The sequence below is a fragment of the Gambusia affinis genome, linkage group LG05 (assembly GCF_019740435.1).
Source record: "Gambusia affinis linkage group LG05, SWU_Gaff_1.0, whole genome shotgun sequence".
Lineage (NCBI taxonomy): Eukaryota > Metazoa > Chordata > Actinopteri > Cyprinodontiformes > Poeciliidae > Gambusia > Gambusia affinis.
The window spans coordinates 24,260,822-24,279,867 of record NC_057872.1 but is presented as its reverse complement, the minus strand read 5'-3'; the positions used below and the strand labels follow the sequence as shown (position 1 = coordinate 24,279,867).

The following is a 19,046-nucleotide window of genomic DNA, read 5'->3' as shown; positions in this document are numbered from 1 at the left end:
GGACTGCAGGAGTAACTTGGCAATTTCCAGAAACCATATTCTGTGTTGTTTTATGACTTGATCCTTATATTTGTCAAACAATTACAACTAGTCAGTATATTATATATTTTACATCTTTTCTTCATGGTGAACAATATACATTTTCTATATTAAGTGACTCTATCAGCACCTTTTCATCACCCAACAGGAAATACTGCATGACAACTGCAAACGAAGAAGGCCTGCCGACAATCAACCTCAAAGCAAAGCCTTTCGGTGTGACGTTGACGCTTTGAAATGATCCAACCTGTTTTGTAAAAGGGTGAGATTTTTTTAAAAGTCCTTCCTGTTTGTTTGGAATCTCAGTTGAACAGCTTCTGAGCTTCTGAAAGTCTTCATACAGGTAGGAAATGAATTACTGTAAAATTTATGGAATCTACTGAAAGTCATGCATCTTCACTGGATTAAAGTATTTTAACATTTAATTTCATCTAATGTATTTTCTGTGAAGCTTGAGGTTAGATTTTATCCACAAAGCCAACATGAAGATGAAAGGCTACATTTTCCTTTTGGTACACCTTGCACTTTCTTCAGGACTCTCCATCCCTGGCGTAAGTATATTTTTGCAGTTTAAACTACAGTTTAAATGTCAACCAGTTTGATATTAGGAAATAAGAATAATTTAGTTGTTTTATGTACGGTAATAGTAAAAACCTGAAAATCTGGTGGCAATGAGTGTAATAATTCAGCAATCCATCTGCATTTTCTAGTGACTGCTGTCTTCTCATTATATGCATACTGATACTTTTCTATTAACTGTTTAACTAGTTATATATATATATATATATATATATATATATATATATATATATATATATATAACTAGTTATATATATATATATATATATATATATATATATATATATATATATATATATATATATATATATATATATATATATATATATATATATATATATATATATAAATATAAATACAATATAAAGAAAAATACAAAATTGATTTAATATATATATATATATATATTAAATCAATTTTGTATTTTTCCTTGTTTAATTTTATAGTTTTAAACCTATTTAAATTGTTTGTGCATTAAGTGTTGCTCTCTGAGCCATTTGCAATTCCATCCATGTGTAAGTACATCAGTAAGTAAAATTTATTTATATAGCACCTGTCACAGACATTAAAATGACAAAGTGCTTCACTAAGATGCAAACATAAAATCAAGAATAAAAAACAAAATATAAAAGGTAGCAATCTAATTAAATACTGTCAGTTTAACAATGATCTTAGCTGTTTCTTTAAAAGTTCGGTGGAGTTCATGCAGTGCAGGGACAGCAGTAGAGATTTCCAGAGCCACAACGGGGCCACAACCTGAAAAGCCCAATCTCTAAGAGTTTGACAAAGTAGTATCTAAAGTATTATCTAAAAAGAAAACTATTATTTAAGATCTTCATTTCAGGTCTTAACAGCCATTTTACGAGTCCCTAATGTTATGACAGCATCATGCAGGTACACTGTCAAACATTTGAGCCACATTTAGTTGTGCCTACTTTCGAATACTCTTTCAGTCAGATAAGTCTTGAGAACCGAAATGTGAGTTTGCGAAAGATAAACTTACAGTAATTTCTGTTAAAGTTCTGTTAACTTTGTATTAATTTTGTCATACCTCCAAGAGTTGGAAAAACCAGGGTTCTTAGGTTAGCACTTTAAAAATGTTTTAGTGTGGTTAGTGGCATGATTTTTGTATCCTGTGTTGCACAGTGAGTGAAAAGCAAGTGTGTTACATCGACATGACGCTTGTGTGTTGTTAAGAAAAATTTTAATTTTAATCCATTTGTCAGTTTTAAAAGCTTGAGGATAATGTTCTGTTCACACTAAATGTTTTTGAGCAGAATTTATTGTGATGTTTAATAAATTTATCAGATAAAAAAAATCTTGTTCATGCAATTTAAAACAAGAATTTAAATTATTCTAATGTAAAAGTAAGTTGTTATTTTAACTTGATAATGTAAGTGAAAATAAAACAAAAATGTGTGCTCTTTAACTGGGTGAGGACAGTTTTGTTTATTTCAGTTTTTCACTGAAATAATTTATCACAACTCAAGATTAATTAGATAAAACAATGTTTACACAAGTGTCTCTTGTTAAATCAACTTGATGAACTTTAATTTCAGAATTCAAACAAAAGCAATTTTCTAGTTAATTAACTTTAATCGCTTTTTCAAGCGATTCATTAACTTTAATTAATTAAAGTTAATTAACTTTAATCGCTTCATGCATTGACTTCATGCAAACCAAAGTTCATGCATTGAACTTTGGTTTTCAAGTTAAGCCACCTTCAAATGTTTTACAGTGTACTGCAGATTGGTTGGCAGCACATACATGATCAAAAATCTCCTGTTCTACCACACCCAAAAGGTGCTCTACCAGATTGAGATCTGGTGACTGTGGAGTGTTTGTGTTATTGTTATGTTCACTAAAATAGTTTTAGTAAGTTTTGTGACATAGTAGTCGTCCCAAATCAATATTCTGTCTCCACCAGCCTGGATAATTGCTTCAAGACAAGATGGATTGACGGCTTCATATGTTTAAAGTGGCATCATTATATGTTTTCCAGTCACATAGTATCATTACATAGCATAATCAAGTAACTATGTTACTTTCAGTTGTTATAAAAATGCTGTATATATCTAATATGACTTAAAAGAAATCTAATTTTAAAATTTAACACCTAGAAATTGTGGCTCTGTCTCTTTAAAAACTCCTGCTCTATCGGAAGGCAGTTCACAAAGAGTGTGGTTACTCTAAAAACACACCTTATATATGAAGGTCTGAGTACATGGTTGTTTGTCCTGCATGTGTCTGTGTTGTTTTATGAGAGAATTGCAAACTGTTCAGTGTATATTCTGCCTTTTTCCCAGCGACTATTTTATTTATACACTGATAAAAAATATTCTGCCCTATCTACTTAAAAAATAAAGGCAACTATTTGCATAAGTTATGTTTATAAGTAAGACTCTTATTTGTTTTTGAATTACTTATTTTGTATATAATAAATGAATACAATTATTTATTTATTCTTTCATTTTAATTCTTTTTGACTCCAGTTAGATGGAGAAATAGTCGGTAAGTTTCATGCATTTTCTTCATACTACCATGTGGATTTCACTATTGATTTTAAGTGATTTTTTTAAGGTAATATGAATTTACAAAAAGCCTCTTTGTGTTATAGTGATTGAAAGAAACACAAATGAAGAAGGTAAAGTGACTTTTCTTAACTTTTTGTAAAAAAACAAACAAAAAAAACTAACTTTTTTTTTAGATTTGTCTGTGAATTGCTTTCCAACTTTCTTTGATAAAAGAACTAACATTATTCCCTGATCTTAGATTTGACTCTTGACGACATTCGGGAGGTATGTTTCAGTATTATTCTAAGCAAACAACGGCAGTTTTTAGTACAACATTTATGTAGGCATGTTGTCTTCCATGTCTGTGCCCCGCATTCTTCCTTATTAGCCTCCAAACCTTCAAAGGAGCACCCTTCTTTCTGGAGATAAACTATGGACATCCCCAGTTCCATATGTCTTGGATAAAGGCCTGGGTAAATATTAGTTTTCTTTTATAGAAGACGAACCAAACTTCTGGGTAATTGCATTTTAGTGTTTTAATTTCTCAAGAAGAACTTGGCAACAGTGGAAAGGAACACCTCTCTTTGAACAGCAGACAAGCTGCAGGGGATCCTGGCTCAGTTTGAATGGCCATCAGTTGGAACTGAATGGAGAGTGACACAACAGAGTAAACATACAACACATGCTGAAGCGCTCAATGTTGTGCATGAATGACTTCAACTAAAGTCATTCACGCTTTGTTTGAGGGAGAAAGATTTAAACATCCAAATGTTTAGCGGGGAAACGTTGGATATTTTCTTGCTACATGGTGTCTGTGTTTGCATGTGCAGCAGTCGAGAGAGTTCATCTTTGCAAAGGCCTCTACTTTTAATTTTAATTAAGGTCTTCTCTTTGCTTTCAACTTGACTTCAGGTAGTTTTGGTTGTAAAGACATTAACTGCACAATCGAGTTCCAACCCTTAAAACTATCAGATTACACTGATGAATTTTTTTTTGGGGGGAGAGGAGGTTGAAAAAAGCATTAAAGCAGTTCTGGAAAGTATAAAATACTGTTTATGAGGGCAAAGACAAACAGAGAATGAATCAGATTCAAGACAATGAAATAACCCATATAAATTGTTCCTGTTGGTTTGTTAATTTTAAAACATTGATATGGATAAAATTTGAAAACTAAACAAGAACTAGTTATAGCTGGAGATGGGGATTTAATCCAAATGATCTAGGTGGCAAACTATGAGCATGAATTAATTTATTTTAACTTGACCGGACTGGATTTAGATCTAATTCATGTAAAGGATGAACTGGCACCATAATGGAAGCACTGGTCCAGTAGTGGTTTTCTTTTTTCTTTTTTGGTTTGTTTTGAATTAACATTATTGGTATTTATTGCTGTGTAATAAGTAACAGAAAAGCTATGTTACATACTATCTAAAAAGTAATTATGTGTATTTATGTGTAATTATGTTCTTTATTCTCTATCATTTTGAAATTCCTCATGAAATGAAAGACTTGAATGCTAAAGGAGTCATCATGAGAGCCTTTGAACAGTTCAGACTGAAGTCATGCATTGATTTCAAACCGAGGGATTCTGAGGAATATTACATTAACATCCAGAAGTCAGACGGGTAATTTATCCTTATCTTTGATTTCTTATTTCACTTACTTTCAACTAAACGTGTTAATTTGTACTTATACATGTAACTGAAACATGAGCCTTCTACAATGGTGCAGCAGTTCAGTGTACAGCAGTTTGACCTGCCAACTGTCAGATTTCTTCATGTTTTCTTGAGTGTCTTATTCACCTTTCATCAGCATGACAGCGTAGGTCAGACTTGAAAAATAACATGCTGATCCTTGTTTTAGCAGTTTAAACAAACTGTGTCTATGTTTTTGAAATTTATTAACTGAGAGCAGGATTCATCTGAACAAATTGCTTGTGGTTTTACAGTTGTGGTCAAAAGTGTACATACACTTGTAAAAAATCATAATGTTATGGCTGTCTTGAGTCTTCAATAAGTTCTACAACTCTTATTTTTCTGTGATAGAGTGATCGGAACACATACATGTTTGTCACAAAAAACAGTCATAAAGTTTGGTTCTTTCATAAATTTATTATGGGTCTGCTGAAAATGTCACCAAATCTGCTGGGTCAAAAATATACATACAGCAACATTAGTATTTGGTTACATGTCCCTTGGCCATTTTCACGGCAACTAGGCGCTTTTGGTAGCCATCCACAAGGTCCTGGCAAGCTTCAGGTCGAATGTTTGACCACTCTTCTTGACAGAATTGGTGCAGTTCAGCTAAATGCGATGGTTTTCTTGCATGAACCTGTTTCTTTAGCACTGTCCACATGTTCTCAATGGGGTTTAAGTCAGGACTTTGGGAAGGCCATTCTAAAACCTTAATTCTAGCCTGGTTTAGCCATTCCTTTACCACTTTTGATGTGTGTTTTGGGTCATTGTCTTGTTGGAACACCCAACTGCGCCCAAGACCCAACCTTCGGGCTGATGGTTTTAAGTTTTCCTGCAGAATTTGGAGGTAATCCTCCTTCTTCATTATCCCATTTACTTTCTGCAAAGAACCAGTTCCACTGGCAGCAAAACATCCCCAGAGCATAATACTACCACCACCATGCTTGACAGTAGGCATGGTGTTCCTGGGATTAAAGGCCTCACCTTTTCTCCTCCAAACATATTGCTGTGTTGTGGCCAAACAGCTCAATTTTTGTTTCGTCTGACCAGAGAACTTTCCTCCAGAAGGTTTTATCTTTGTCCATGTGATCAGCAGCAAACTTCAGCCGAGTCTTAAGGTGCCTTTTCTGGAGCAAGGGCTTCTTTCTTGCACGGCAGCCTCTCAGTCCATGGCGATGTAAAACACGCTTGACTGTGGAGACTGACACCTGTGTTCCATCAGCTTCCAAATCCTTGCAGACCTGCTTCTTGGTGATTCTTGGTTGACTCTTGACCATCCTGACCAATCTCCTCTCGGCAGCATGTGATAGCTTATGCTTTCCTGATCGTGGCAGTGACACAACTGTTCCATGCACTTTATACTTGCGTATAATTGTCTGCACAGTTGCTCTTGGGACCTGTAGCTGCTTTGAAATGGCTCCAAGTGACTTCCCTGACTTGTTCACGTCAATAATTCGCTTTTTCAGATCCACACTGAGTTCCTTTGACTTTCCCATTGTAGCTTTTGTAGCTGAGTCTAATCACTGGGTCAAATGAGCCCTATTTAAATGGGCTCATGAGAAGTCAACAGCTGTAGTCAATCAGAATCACTTAGAAGAAGTGAAGAGGCCATGACATGAAGCTAATTTGATTGACACAACTCGCTACATCACCAAAATTGACATATTTTGTTGCTGTATGTATATTTTTGACCCAGCAGATTTGGTGACATTTTCAGCAGACCCATAATAAATTTATGAAAGAACCAAACTTTATGACTGTTTTTTGTGACAAACATGTATGTGTTCCGATCACTCTATCACAGAAAAATAAGAGTTGTAGAACTTATTGGAAACTCAAGACAGCCATAACATTATGATTTTTTACAAGTGTATGTACACTTTTGACCACAACTGTATGTCTCAACAACACCTGAATAACGCCTTTCCCCCTTGCAGTTGCTGGTCATACATTGGTCGAATATTCTCCAATGGTCAGAATCTCTCTATTGGTGCAGGCTGTGACAAAATTGGGACTGTTGAACATGAGCTTCTTCATGCTCTTGGTTTCTACCATGAACAGTCTAGATATGACAGAGATGATTATGTACGGATTGAATTAGCCAACATCCAACCAGGTAAAACATTTATTTTTTTAGTGTGTTTTTTAGTCTGTGATCTGTGGTGTGTTTAATTAATTAAGTTTTTCTCATTGCAAAAATGTGCATTTTTTGTGTCATCTAGGTAAAGAGAGGAATTTCATCACAGTTGGCTGTAATAAGAGCACCATATATACCATAGTATTTTTAAAGTGCAGTGTGTTTTGTGTCACCCAGGTAAAGAGAATAATTTTGACAAGTATAGCAGTAGTGTGAGCACTACACATGGAGTCCCATATGACTACATGTCGGTGATGCACTATGGCAAAAATGCATTCTCAAATGGCAATGGCGCTACAATTATCACCATCAACCCCAAATTCCAAGATGTGATTGGTCAAAGGCTGGAAATGAGTCCTAGTGATGCTCTAGAGCTGAACCTTCGCTACAACTGCAGTAAGTCATAAAACATTGTTAAGCCTGCCGTAAATTGATTGCTTAAAGTGCCTTAGTCAAATTATAATTTCTATCATAACTTCTGTACTTTTTGACAAGCTACACATATATAAAGTGAAATAGTAATAAATGTAAACTATTTTGTTCTGTTGAATTTGATAAATATGGTCCCTCCAGTGTTCTAGGAACACTGGAGGGACCATATTCAGCATCCAGTGTTCTAGGAACACTGGATGCTGATTTTTAAATTACATAAAAGCTCCTCTACTGACATGGACAGTACATGTCCATGTACTATAAATTATATAAACCACCTTTGGTTGGGGATCCTTTTGGATAATTTACAGCATGGAGGTGATCAGCCTGTGGGTCTGCTAAGGCGGTCAACAAGCAACTTGTTGCTTTAATAGTGGCCTTCAACTTGTCTGCATTGTTAGCTCTGGTGTCACTCATCTTCTTCTTAACGGTACTCACTTGTGGCTTTTAAGCCAGGTGAATTTGTTACATGATCAAGCACAGATGTTAGTATTTCCAGGAATGTAAATCTGCATTTCCACATAGTTTGTCAGCAGAAATGCAGAAATGTCCTGGTAGGTGATTGTTTTATCTTCAGTGTAGATAAAACACATTGCATCAACACCAGAAAATAAATTATCACTTTCAGTGAAAACTTCCCACTGGACCTCAGATAACTTTGATTCTGGTTTGACTCTCTCCACTCTTCTTCCAGTCTTAGAAATCTTTATTTAGCTGTGGGAATCCTGGTTGCTTGTCCCCCTCCTTCTGCCACATTTTTTCTTTCATTCCATTTATCAATAAAACATTAGAATAAATCAAGGCAGCTGCTCTGGCAATGACATTCTGTGGTTTCTTTGTGGAAGTGGTCTTTTACTGGTAGAAAACCATCAAACCTTCAATCATAGCCTTAATTCTGGAGGCCATAAAATGGCCAAAAGTAATGATTCATTTTTTTATAAAGAAGCTTTTCATTGTGATTACGTGATATTGTAATTTCATGAGAAACTCTTTTTTTTTTTAAATGATCATTAAAATTGTCAGTAACAATGTTGAAATATACAACTGTATATAGAGTAAAATTGTTTAATGTGTTTAAGTTGTTTCACTGACTTAATCAAATAAAAAGCTCTTTCATTGATGTCTTAATTTAGTAAGATGCACCAGTATACTCCGGTCAAACGATGTCTGGTTCATACATGAACTTTTTGGAGTTGTTAACAACAATGTGTAAATCAAACTATATTGTAAAATATATTGTATTCTTCTTTCTTACCATCGTAGAGTCAACTGTTGCCTTTAATTCTTACTGTGGCTTTTCGAATGGATCGATGTGCCAAATGAGCCGCTGCTCACAGGGTGGAATTAGCTGGGAAGTTGTTACTCAAGTTCATGGGGGCCCCAGTTCTGACCATACCAGTCTGCCAAGTGGAAATGGAGACAACGGTGAGATTTGCTCCTTGTATATTATGACTATTTTCCCCTTATGGCTTTGAAGAGCAATGGAAAGTAAACAAATCTGAGCCAATAACATATCATTTAACTGTTTGGTATTTTTGCTGAATTACACCTTTCTAAATAATCTTTGAGCAAAACTTGTTTCAGAAATAATATATTGAAGACAATTTTCAACTAAAAACAAACAATCCCTCTTTAAGAATCATAAAGATGGAATATTAAGGGAGGTTTATTTCCTGTTCTACTAGCTTTACTGCAAAATCGAGTGATTTTTACCATGGTTATGCAAACATAATTTCTGTCTGAACATATTAAAATATATTGAGTTGTCTATGATTATCATATAGACGAAGGTGATTTATGAGAAACATTATCTTGATCAACGTATTTGCAGGTAATGAAACTGGGTACTTCATCCATGTGAGCACAACATCAGGACAAGAGGGAGATTCAACTCTACTGGAAACCAAGATAGTGAAACCTACCAGGGCATGTAATGTCCAGTGTCTGCAGTTCTACTATTTCCACAGTGGAAATAAGTTAGATGAACTTAATATCTGGATCAGAGAGTTTCAAAATGAGCAGGACATCACAGGAACTCTTCGCCTAATGGGACAAATTATTGGTAAAGACAGATTGTCTTTATTTTTCACTTTTGCATGTTGTAATATTAAAATTGTATAGCATAGTAAATTAAAACCTGTTACTCCAGGTTCACCAACATCTCACTGGAAGTTCCACCACGTTTCCTTGAATGCCACCAAGGACTTCCAGGTTGTGTTTGAGGTTCGGAAAGGAGCAGGAAACTCCACAGGAGGTTTCTCAATTGATGACATCAATCTCTCAGAGACAGAGTGTCCACACTTTGCTTGGCAGATTGATGACTTGGAGATTCTTTTAAACACAAACAGCTATGGAGCCAGTATGACCAGCCCACGACAATTCTCCAAAGACGGCTATGCATACCGTCTAGTTGCTAAACTTTACAAAACATATGTTTCAATGTACATGCAGCTCTTGTCTAGTAAGAATGATGACCAGCTGCAATATCCTTGTCTGCAAAGACATATGATTTTCCAGTTGATGGATCAAACCGTGAACAAGCAACTGCAAATGTCCAAGCAATATAGTTTTGTTTCTGATGAAAAGGACGTATTTTCTGGTAAGTTTATCATAAAATGTTGGTATTTTGAAGAAAAGTTGTTGGTAAAAAATGAACGCGTATTCTCATGCATTGTGTGTCATATAAACAGGTTTCTCTGTCTGGGAGAATCCCAGGAAGACTAAATATGGATCATTTAATGAGAATGGAGAAATAATCTATTATGGGCTTCTCTGGGATTACAACAATATTGTAACATTAGAAGAATTGCAATCCAGAGAGTTCCTCAAGGGAGGAAGTGCCATTTTCATGTTCAACTTTGAAGGTAGGGGAAATGTTTTAATTAAAATAATTTTGCAAACTACATATAATGTCACAAGTCTGTCAAGACTGATAGTTTTGTCCATTGATAGATCTCACCCCACTAATCAATGGAACAACTTTACCATGTCCTCAGTTAAAACCAGTGAGGATAACAAATCCTCCACCAAATCAGAATGAAAGTCCATGCTCTGCACGGTAAAACAAGTTGTCAAGTAAATTATAACTTAATTCTGACAAGTTTGCATTTCCAGACAAAGCTCTAAAAGAAAATGATTTAGAAATACAGACAGATTTCAGTTTTTGCTCTAACTTTTACAGAGTATCCCCAAGCATCAACCCACCTTCTACATCACCAGAAGACAGGTATTCACACATTTGATTACACTTTATTTATTTTTTTTTCAAATCAAGCATTATATCCAGTGCAAACTAAGACGTATTATTTTGTTCTGTTTCTGTGGTGAATAATTTGCTTTATTCCTATCATTATTGTTTAATCAAATTAAATACAGTTTATTTTTATAACACTGTCACTGTACAAAGAGAAAACAAGTTATCACTTTCTTCTCTTGTATTTTTTAATAACCTTCATCTACCATCTGTCAGATTGTTTTTGAATATAACTATTGAAACAGTGCTGTAACATTAAACAGTAGGCTGTGATAAACACATCATAATATAGTACAAGTCTAATGTGCAGGTGATCAAGGTAAAGTTCATTTTCTCTGTAAAGAAAAGTTTGCTGGTTTGTGTCATGGCTACACAAACAGCCAAAACCAGACTTCTACCTGCATTGTAGAAAAGGGCAAATATTATTTTTATCACCATTTGAAATTAAATTTTACCAAACCTTACCTGTATTATGTCAGTTACATTAAAAAAAATTATTTCAATTGCTGGAATATGGGAAAGATAATTTTTTTTATTAATTCACGCATTCACATACATTTTCATTGAATTGGTAAATTTGTCTTTTATATTGGGTCAAATTATGGGTATTCTCCCACAAGATTCTCACAATGGCTAACCTAGAGTATCAGCTGATTCCGAAAACCCCTAACCCTTACCATAGCCCCTAACCCTCAGAACTAGTGTAACTGAGTTACATTTGTTGGCTGCCTTGCTTAGCTGCAGCACAAAATTTTTCAAAAAGGTTTTCCCTCTCGATATTCTGGCATCTAGAAAATATTAAAAATGATGATATTTCAAACTGATGTAGAAGACTAAAAGGTTGGCCTAATTCAATGAGACAGTGACCTTTTAAGACATATGCAATGTATCCAGCATCACCCATGAGTCATATATTTACTTTTGTTTTGTACCTAAATGTTTGGTTATAATCTTACAGGACTTTATCTACTGTCCATCCGCCTCCCACTACAGACAACAGGTATTGCCAATTTGTTGAGAGTTGTTTGAACATTTCTTCATGGTTTGCAGATGAACCTATCTGCAAAGTATGAAGAAAATTAACAGTTACTAATGTTATCAAGAATCCAGAGTTATTGCAAATACAGAGGCCTGGACTCACCATCTTGCAAATAAAAAAATCAGTTTATGTAGGGGACAATACATAAAAGGATTCCTTTTATTCCTTTCAATACAGGAAAGGAAAAGTTGTCACACTTTTCCTTTCATCTAATTTTCAAATAAACGCTATGCTTACTCAATCACATTTCAGTGTGTGATTGAACCCATAAATGTCTTGCCAGAACCAAGTAACTTTATCCTTCTCAAAATATTTTATTTCTTCAAAATATTTTATTTCTTCAAAATATTTCCATTACCAAGTACAGCTTTTAATTTTATTTTATTTTAATGGAAAATAATTTAGGAATGAGGCTTCTGGAGAATAATTTGTTTTAAAAACAATCTTTCAATTTACAATGTCTAATTTCTTAGTTGAAAAAACATATAGAGGCAACGACATCTTATATGCCAGGGATTGACACATTTAAAACCTAATTTGTTCAAAACATTAGGGTCTTAACATCAGAATCAAATTGATTACAATAGGTCAGAATATGGCCTGCCCACATTTTAATAGGTTTTTAAAAGTATTATGAGTTCATCTATGGTTCATAGCTTCAATTATAACTTACTTTAAACACATGAAAATTGATGTAGTGAGCCAGAATTTTTTTCTTTTTTCTTCCACCATTATTCTACCTATCATTCCACCAGCCCCTACAATAATAGATAACAGGTATTCCCACATGTTATTGACCATCATATTTGTCAAAGCAGAAGACAGAGTGGGTTGTCCATATTTTTAATTTTTCTGTAAACAATGTGTTTATTGCTTTCTTTTTTGCTGGTATATTGTTTTTAGAATTTTATTAGTTCTCACTAGTTTCTACCTCTAACAAGAAATGACAGATGTTTTACCTTCATTTTTTGTTGTAGAGATAAAAAAAATAATCTAAAACATATTACTTGTGAAGTATTGATCAGAACTGAAAATTCTTACATTTTAAGCAAAGTATAAATTTAGTTATCTAAGCTAGTTGTTCCTCAAAGAAATTATTATGCAAAATCAACTTTTTTTAGCTTTATAGTTATAATATAAACACACAAATATGCCTTTTACTTTAAATATTTGGTTATAATTTTACAGGACTACAACTACCATCCATCCACTTCCAACTACAGACAGGTATTGCCACATCTGATGCCTATTGATTTCATATTTCTCAAAGTTTTGATACCATTATACTGTAAGTAGAGGATAATGGAAATACAAATATTGCCACTGTTGCAATATTGCAATTGGATAAAATTTAAAACCTCAACACAGTCCATGCCTCCAGGAACCTGGAGTTTCTGAACGTAGCAAAGTATAGTAGCCTGTTTTTACCAGGCTAGGAATTTTCCAAAGTTCAAACAACAGTATTCCTAAAGTGTGTAAACTTTTGCATTTGAAGACACTAAAGGTTATTCTGGCATTTTACATAATATAAAAAAGTATAAATATATATAGAATTCTGTCTCAGAAACATGACATTTGATCTGATTAAATGAGAAGCTATGTAACTTCAATAATGAGTCAATTATTTATTTTTGTTTTGTAACTAAATGTTTGGTTATAATTTTGCAGGACTTCATCTACCATCCATCCACCTCCCGTTACAGACAAGTAGGTCTAATTAAAATAATTCCCCACCTAGCAATCACTCCTACAAATGAAATTGAAAACTTTTCCATTTTAGTTTGAATTATCAATTCAGATTTCTATGAAATAGTATACATCACAATGTTTGCAAACACAGAATAACATCTGTGAGGGATATTTTGATTGTTTTGAAAAACTGCAAACAAGTTTTTAAAAGTTTTTTTGAGGTCAGCAAAATATCACAGCTAGATGTAATAGGCTGCAATAATAGTATTGTACATTGTTTCTTTTGCAGAATTTCCTAGAGATAGGGTTAGGGTTAAGCCTAATACTATTCTTAGAATATTTTTTAATGACTCTTTGGCTTTTCCAGAATCTCATCCACCATCGTTCCACCACTTGATACAACAACAGATGACAGGTATTCAAATTTAATGACCACTTTATTTGTCAAAGCCTGCTTGGTATATTTACTATTACTAAATACTTTAATGTTTGTATATAATTTTGCAGGACTTCATCTACCATCCATCCACCTCCCATTACAGATAAAAGGTATTTCCACATTTGATGCCATCAGTTCAAACTTCCCTTGACACTATTCTTTCATTACGGTACATTTTTTAAAATATGTGCAATTAACTTTTGTTAATCAAATTTTGTCACAAGCTCTCACCCACCACCAATCCTCTTCTTACAAGATGTGACCGATATTTTACCCATTTGAAAAATATTGAATTTTTTTTTCTTGGTAGCCGCATCATGAAACTAAACATATTAGAAGCAGTTTAAAGGAATAGTATTCTTAATATCTGTAAACTTTTTAATTTGAAGACACTACTATCAACATTTTCTGAAAGGTTACCCCTCTCTGTAATCTGGCATTTGCAAATTATAAGAAAAAAATAATTCTTACTGTTTTAGAAACATTTTCAGAGTTATGTAAGATATGTAACAGCAATAAAGAGTCAGTTATATATTTAAGTTTTGTACCTAAATGTTTGGAAATCATCTTACAGGCCTTCATCTACCATCCATCCACCTCCCACTACAGACAACAGGTATTGCCATATTTGATGCCATAGTTTCACATTTCCAATGTCTCCATATGCAGAGATGAATTGAAATAAAGAATTGCTACTCTTACAAGATGTAACTAAAAATCCCTGAAAAGTACAAGATGAGTAAAAATATTACCTAAATGTGGGTCTAATTAAAATAATTCCCCACCTAGCAATCACTCCTACAAATGAAATTGAAAACTTTTCCATTTTAGTTTGAATTATCAATTCAGATTTCTATGAAATAGTATACATCACAATGTTTGCAAGCACAGAATAACATCTGTGAGGGATATTTTGATTGTTTTGAAAAACTGCAAACAAGTTTTTAAAAGTTTTTTTGAGGTCAGCAAAATATCACAACTAGATGTAATAGGCTGCAATAATAGTATTGTACATTGTTTATTTTGCAGAATTTCCTAGAGATAGGGTTAGGGTTAAGCCTAATACTATTCTTAGAATATTTTTTAATGACTCTTTGGCTTTTCCAGAATCTCATCCACCATCGTTCCACCACTTGATACAACAACAGATGACAGGTATTCAAATTTAATGACCACTTTATTTGTCAAAGCCTGCTCGGTATATTTACTATTACTAAATACTTTAATGTTTGTATATAATTTTGCAGGACTTCATCTACCATCCATCCACCTCCCATTACAGATAAAAGGTATTGCCACATTTGATGCCATCAGTTCAAACTTCCCTTTACACTATTCTTTCATTACGGTACATTTTTTAAAATATGTGCAATTAACTTTTGTTAATCAAATTTTGTCACAAGCTCTCACCCACCACCAATCCTCTTCTTACAAGATGTGACCGATATTTTACCCATTTGAAAAATATTATTTTTTTTTTTCTTGGTAGCCGCATCATGAAACTAAACATATTAGAAGCAGTTTAAAGGAATAGTATTCTTAATATCTGTAAACCTTTTAATTTGTAGACACTACTATCAACATTTTCTGAAAGGTTACCCCTCTCTGTATTCTGGCATTTACAAATTATAAGAAAAAAATAATTCTTACTGTCTTAGAAACATTTTAAGATCTATGTAAGGTATGTAACAACAATAATGAGTCAGTTATATATTTAAGTTTTGTACCTAAATGTTTGGAAATCATTTTACAGGCCTTCATCTACCATCCATCCACCTCCCACTACAGACAACAGGTATTGCCACATTTGATACCATCATTTCAAACTTCCCTTGACTCTACATGCACAACATGAAAGAAACAAAGCATTGCTACTGTTAGAAGACATAACTAACACATATTCCTGAAAAGGATTGTTGATATTGTAGCTTTAAGTATTTTTGCTACAGCTAATACGTTGAAAAGATCATTTTGTTCAATGATGCTCTGGCTTTTGTAGAATCTCACCCACCACCATTCCAAGACCTGATACAACAACAGCTGAAAGGTATTCACAAATAATGACTTTATTTAAGTTGTTTGTCAATACCTTTTATGTACAGTTTGTGTGATGGGTTGTTTAATATTCTTTAATTGCTTAGTTGAAAGTGTGTTTGCAACTTTCACTTCTGTTTATTGTCACAAGATCTAAACTACCATTAATCCATCTCTTATAAGACATGACAATTATTTTGCCGATTTTATTTTAAATACAAATATCTTGAATCACTTTCTCTTTAACTTCCAAGGACAATAAAACCATAATTGAAAAGTATGATTTTATTGAAAGCAATGGAAGCAATAAAACCTTACAGTGGCAATACTTGGGATTTGTGTGACCTGCCAAAAACCCAAATATCTGATAAAACTACAGAATTTTGCATTCAGGCTGGTCATTTTTTTAAAAAAAACGACTAGCAAATTTTAGAGCTTTGAAAGCTTTGTAGAATCTCTTCTACAAATAAAATTGCTTACTTTTAATCTTTAATTAGAAATATCTATGTCTTTTACAAATTTATGTTTCAAGTGAAGTCAGTTTTTCCCAATACTGACTATAAATCTATACCATACAGATACGTCGTAGCACAAATAGACATAACATATATGTTTTAGCTGTAAGTGCTGTGCTACAGATATACACTCTGCTAAAAAATAAAATTGTAAAATAATCCTTTGACTTTTGCAGAATCCCATCCACCAACGTTCCACCACCGGATTCGACGACAGACAACAGGTATATCCAAATTAATGGGTCTGCTTGTATGAGTAGAAAATATTGCAGTATTTTTAGCTAGATGATCAAATGTTTAAATTCAACTTTTAAAAACTTTTAGAAGGTTGGTCAAGATCCACAGCCGTAATGATAACATAATTCACACGTCACAATTTATTTTGTTGCTGAAATTATACTGCTATAGATATTAATAGGCAGCAAAAATTACATTGTGCAATAACGCTTTTATTTTTTCAGAATCTCAACCACGGCGACTCCACCACCTACTACGACAGATGACAGGTATTCCCAGATTTAATGACCATTTCATTTCTCAAAGCCTTAAAGATGGTGCCTGTGATGGATCATTCATATTTGTCCATTTCTCTGTAAAGTATTATTGCTTTCATTTTGGATGACAAAATGACAAAATTGTTTATTTATTTTTACTTCTGTCATTATTGACAATTGTACAAAAGTATGTAGATACTTTATCCATTCAAATGTTTTAATAAACAAAATGGAAAAACAATTATAACATGGCAATCTAAGCTAAAATGTCACATTTTATAATAAATCAAACCATACATATATTCAGTTGCAATTCCAACTGAATATATAAACATTGAGCTAAACCTTTGTCACTAAGTTTAAAATTATTTAGTATTTTTATTTGGATATTTCTTTATTAGGGCTCCATACTGTAATAATTTATTTAAAAATGAGATTGAAGCTACAAATAGAAAATAAAACAGTCAAGAGAAACAAATAGCACTTATATAGATGGTGTCTACATGGGAACTGTTTTACATGGTGGCCCTCACACAGTCCAATGTTGATCAATTTAAAACTAATCAACATTTTAAAGCTTGATCAAATACATTTTCCATGGGAACACCTTCTAAGTTCTATTTGATCCTCTTCAGTGTTGACCTGGTTGTTGATAACTCCATACCTTCAAGGTGCAGTAAAATAACAGAATGAAGTTTCTAGTGCTGCACTTAACATGGCTGGTCAACTAAAACACAAAAATTTATCACTTGTTTCTAAAGACAAATATGACTGGACACATACAGCTTTAGTTTTCAAAAAAATCAATGTTTTTGTTTTTTTGAGAAATATTTTTTGGTATATTACGAAGAAACATGGATCTAACTAAAGAACACTCCATTACCATGAAAAATGATATTTGCTAAATTACAGAACTTATTATTGAATTAATATTAAATTATATGAATGACCTAATTACTTAATCAATTTAACTTGACCAATGATGACTGAACTGGTGCATATTCTCAGGATGTTTTTCTTCTCTTATAGCATTTTTTCCTTCTGTCCTGGTATGGTGGCCTCTACCATCCTCACTGTCCTGCTGGCGATGATCCTTCTGCTGTCACAATGTACACCTCTCATATAAAACGTGTGTCTGCATAGGCAGCAAAATAATTAGAAATGTCTCAATGCATATATGTTATAATGACAGTGTAAGTTGGCATCTTCTCCTAAAAATGTGAGTTTGTTGTGCAAAAACAGACTGGGAAGATATGTATTGCTTTAAGAAATCAGTGTATAATGCCTGAACTTGTGGCTCATATTCAACAATATTTGGTGATGGGACTTTATTTTTATTAAACATGTATCTGCACATTTTTAAAGATTGCAGATTTTCAAAGTATGATATTGTTTTTTTGATAACAGATACAGGTATTCAAAGCTCTTTAATTTCTGAATCAAACACAGAATATTCTGTTTTACGATTACATCTTCATACAAATATTTAACCACATGCAAATATATTTAAACATGGGTGCATGGTGGCTTAAGGATAAAGAACATGTTTTAGCAAGCATGACTTGTATTTTGGGCTCTTGTTAATAGCAACCCTAACAGTAATGTCAAAATGTTTGGTTCAATATGTGTTCACTTTTGGATGGTTTCATTGGTAATCTACAATGTCAAGTTTCAATGAAATACATAATATTGTGTTATTTTCACTTTGTCACATTTTTGGACGATTTGTATTAGGGCCTTTATGTCATACAAACTACATTGTGTACAATAATGTGTGGAGTAGGTATGAAATAAAAAGACTGGTATTTGTCTTTTTGCCTCAGCTCTTCTCTACGGAGTTCTACCATCTCAGTGCTGGTCGCTACTTCCTCCTGAAGTCACGTTCCCCTTCTTCTGTTTTCTGATCAAAGTAATCAGATGTAATAAGATGTGATAGATGTAATTATAGCAAATACAAATGTGAAAGTTACATACACAAAAAGAATAATAGAAAACAGACATACTACTTCTACCATTCAGACATGCACAATTATAAATAACTGGAATAGTGGTGTAAATTAAAGACACGACTATTTCGTTGATAAACGAGAGTGGATAAAGTTTGAATAAAACTTGTATTATTTGAGTTTATTGTTCATTTCTATGTCCTGTACAATGAATAGTTTATATGTTTATTTAGATAACTGATA

General features: G+C 33.3%; 1 protein-coding gene across 1 annotated transcript; it reads left to right on the top strand.

Moving 5' to 3' along the window:
* The first annotated feature begins 1,506 nt into the window (after positions 1 to 1,506).
* On the top strand, positions 1,507 to 17,001 carry LOC122831136 (meprin A subunit beta-like). Its single transcript, XM_044117088.1, has 26 exons — positions 1,507 to 1,512; positions 3,111 to 3,129; positions 3,236 to 3,262; positions 3,391 to 3,416; positions 3,520 to 3,604; positions 4,639 to 4,756; positions 6,763 to 6,941; positions 7,140 to 7,358; positions 8,658 to 8,819; positions 9,226 to 9,456; positions 9,544 to 9,993; positions 10,085 to 10,258; positions 10,347 to 10,452; positions 10,576 to 10,620; positions 11,606 to 11,647; positions 12,875 to 12,913; positions 13,355 to 13,393; positions 13,743 to 13,790; positions 13,883 to 13,924; positions 14,389 to 14,430; positions 14,922 to 14,969; positions 15,062 to 15,103; positions 15,568 to 15,609; positions 15,814 to 15,861; positions 16,540 to 16,587; positions 16,825 to 17,001. The coding sequence occupies exons 1-26, from the start codon at positions 1,507 to 1,509 to the stop codon at positions 16,883 to 16,885; spliced, it is 2,388 nt and encodes a 795-aa protein (XP_043973023.1). The 3' UTR covers positions 16,886 to 17,001.
* Positions 17,002 to 19,046: the final 2,045 nt, after the last annotated feature.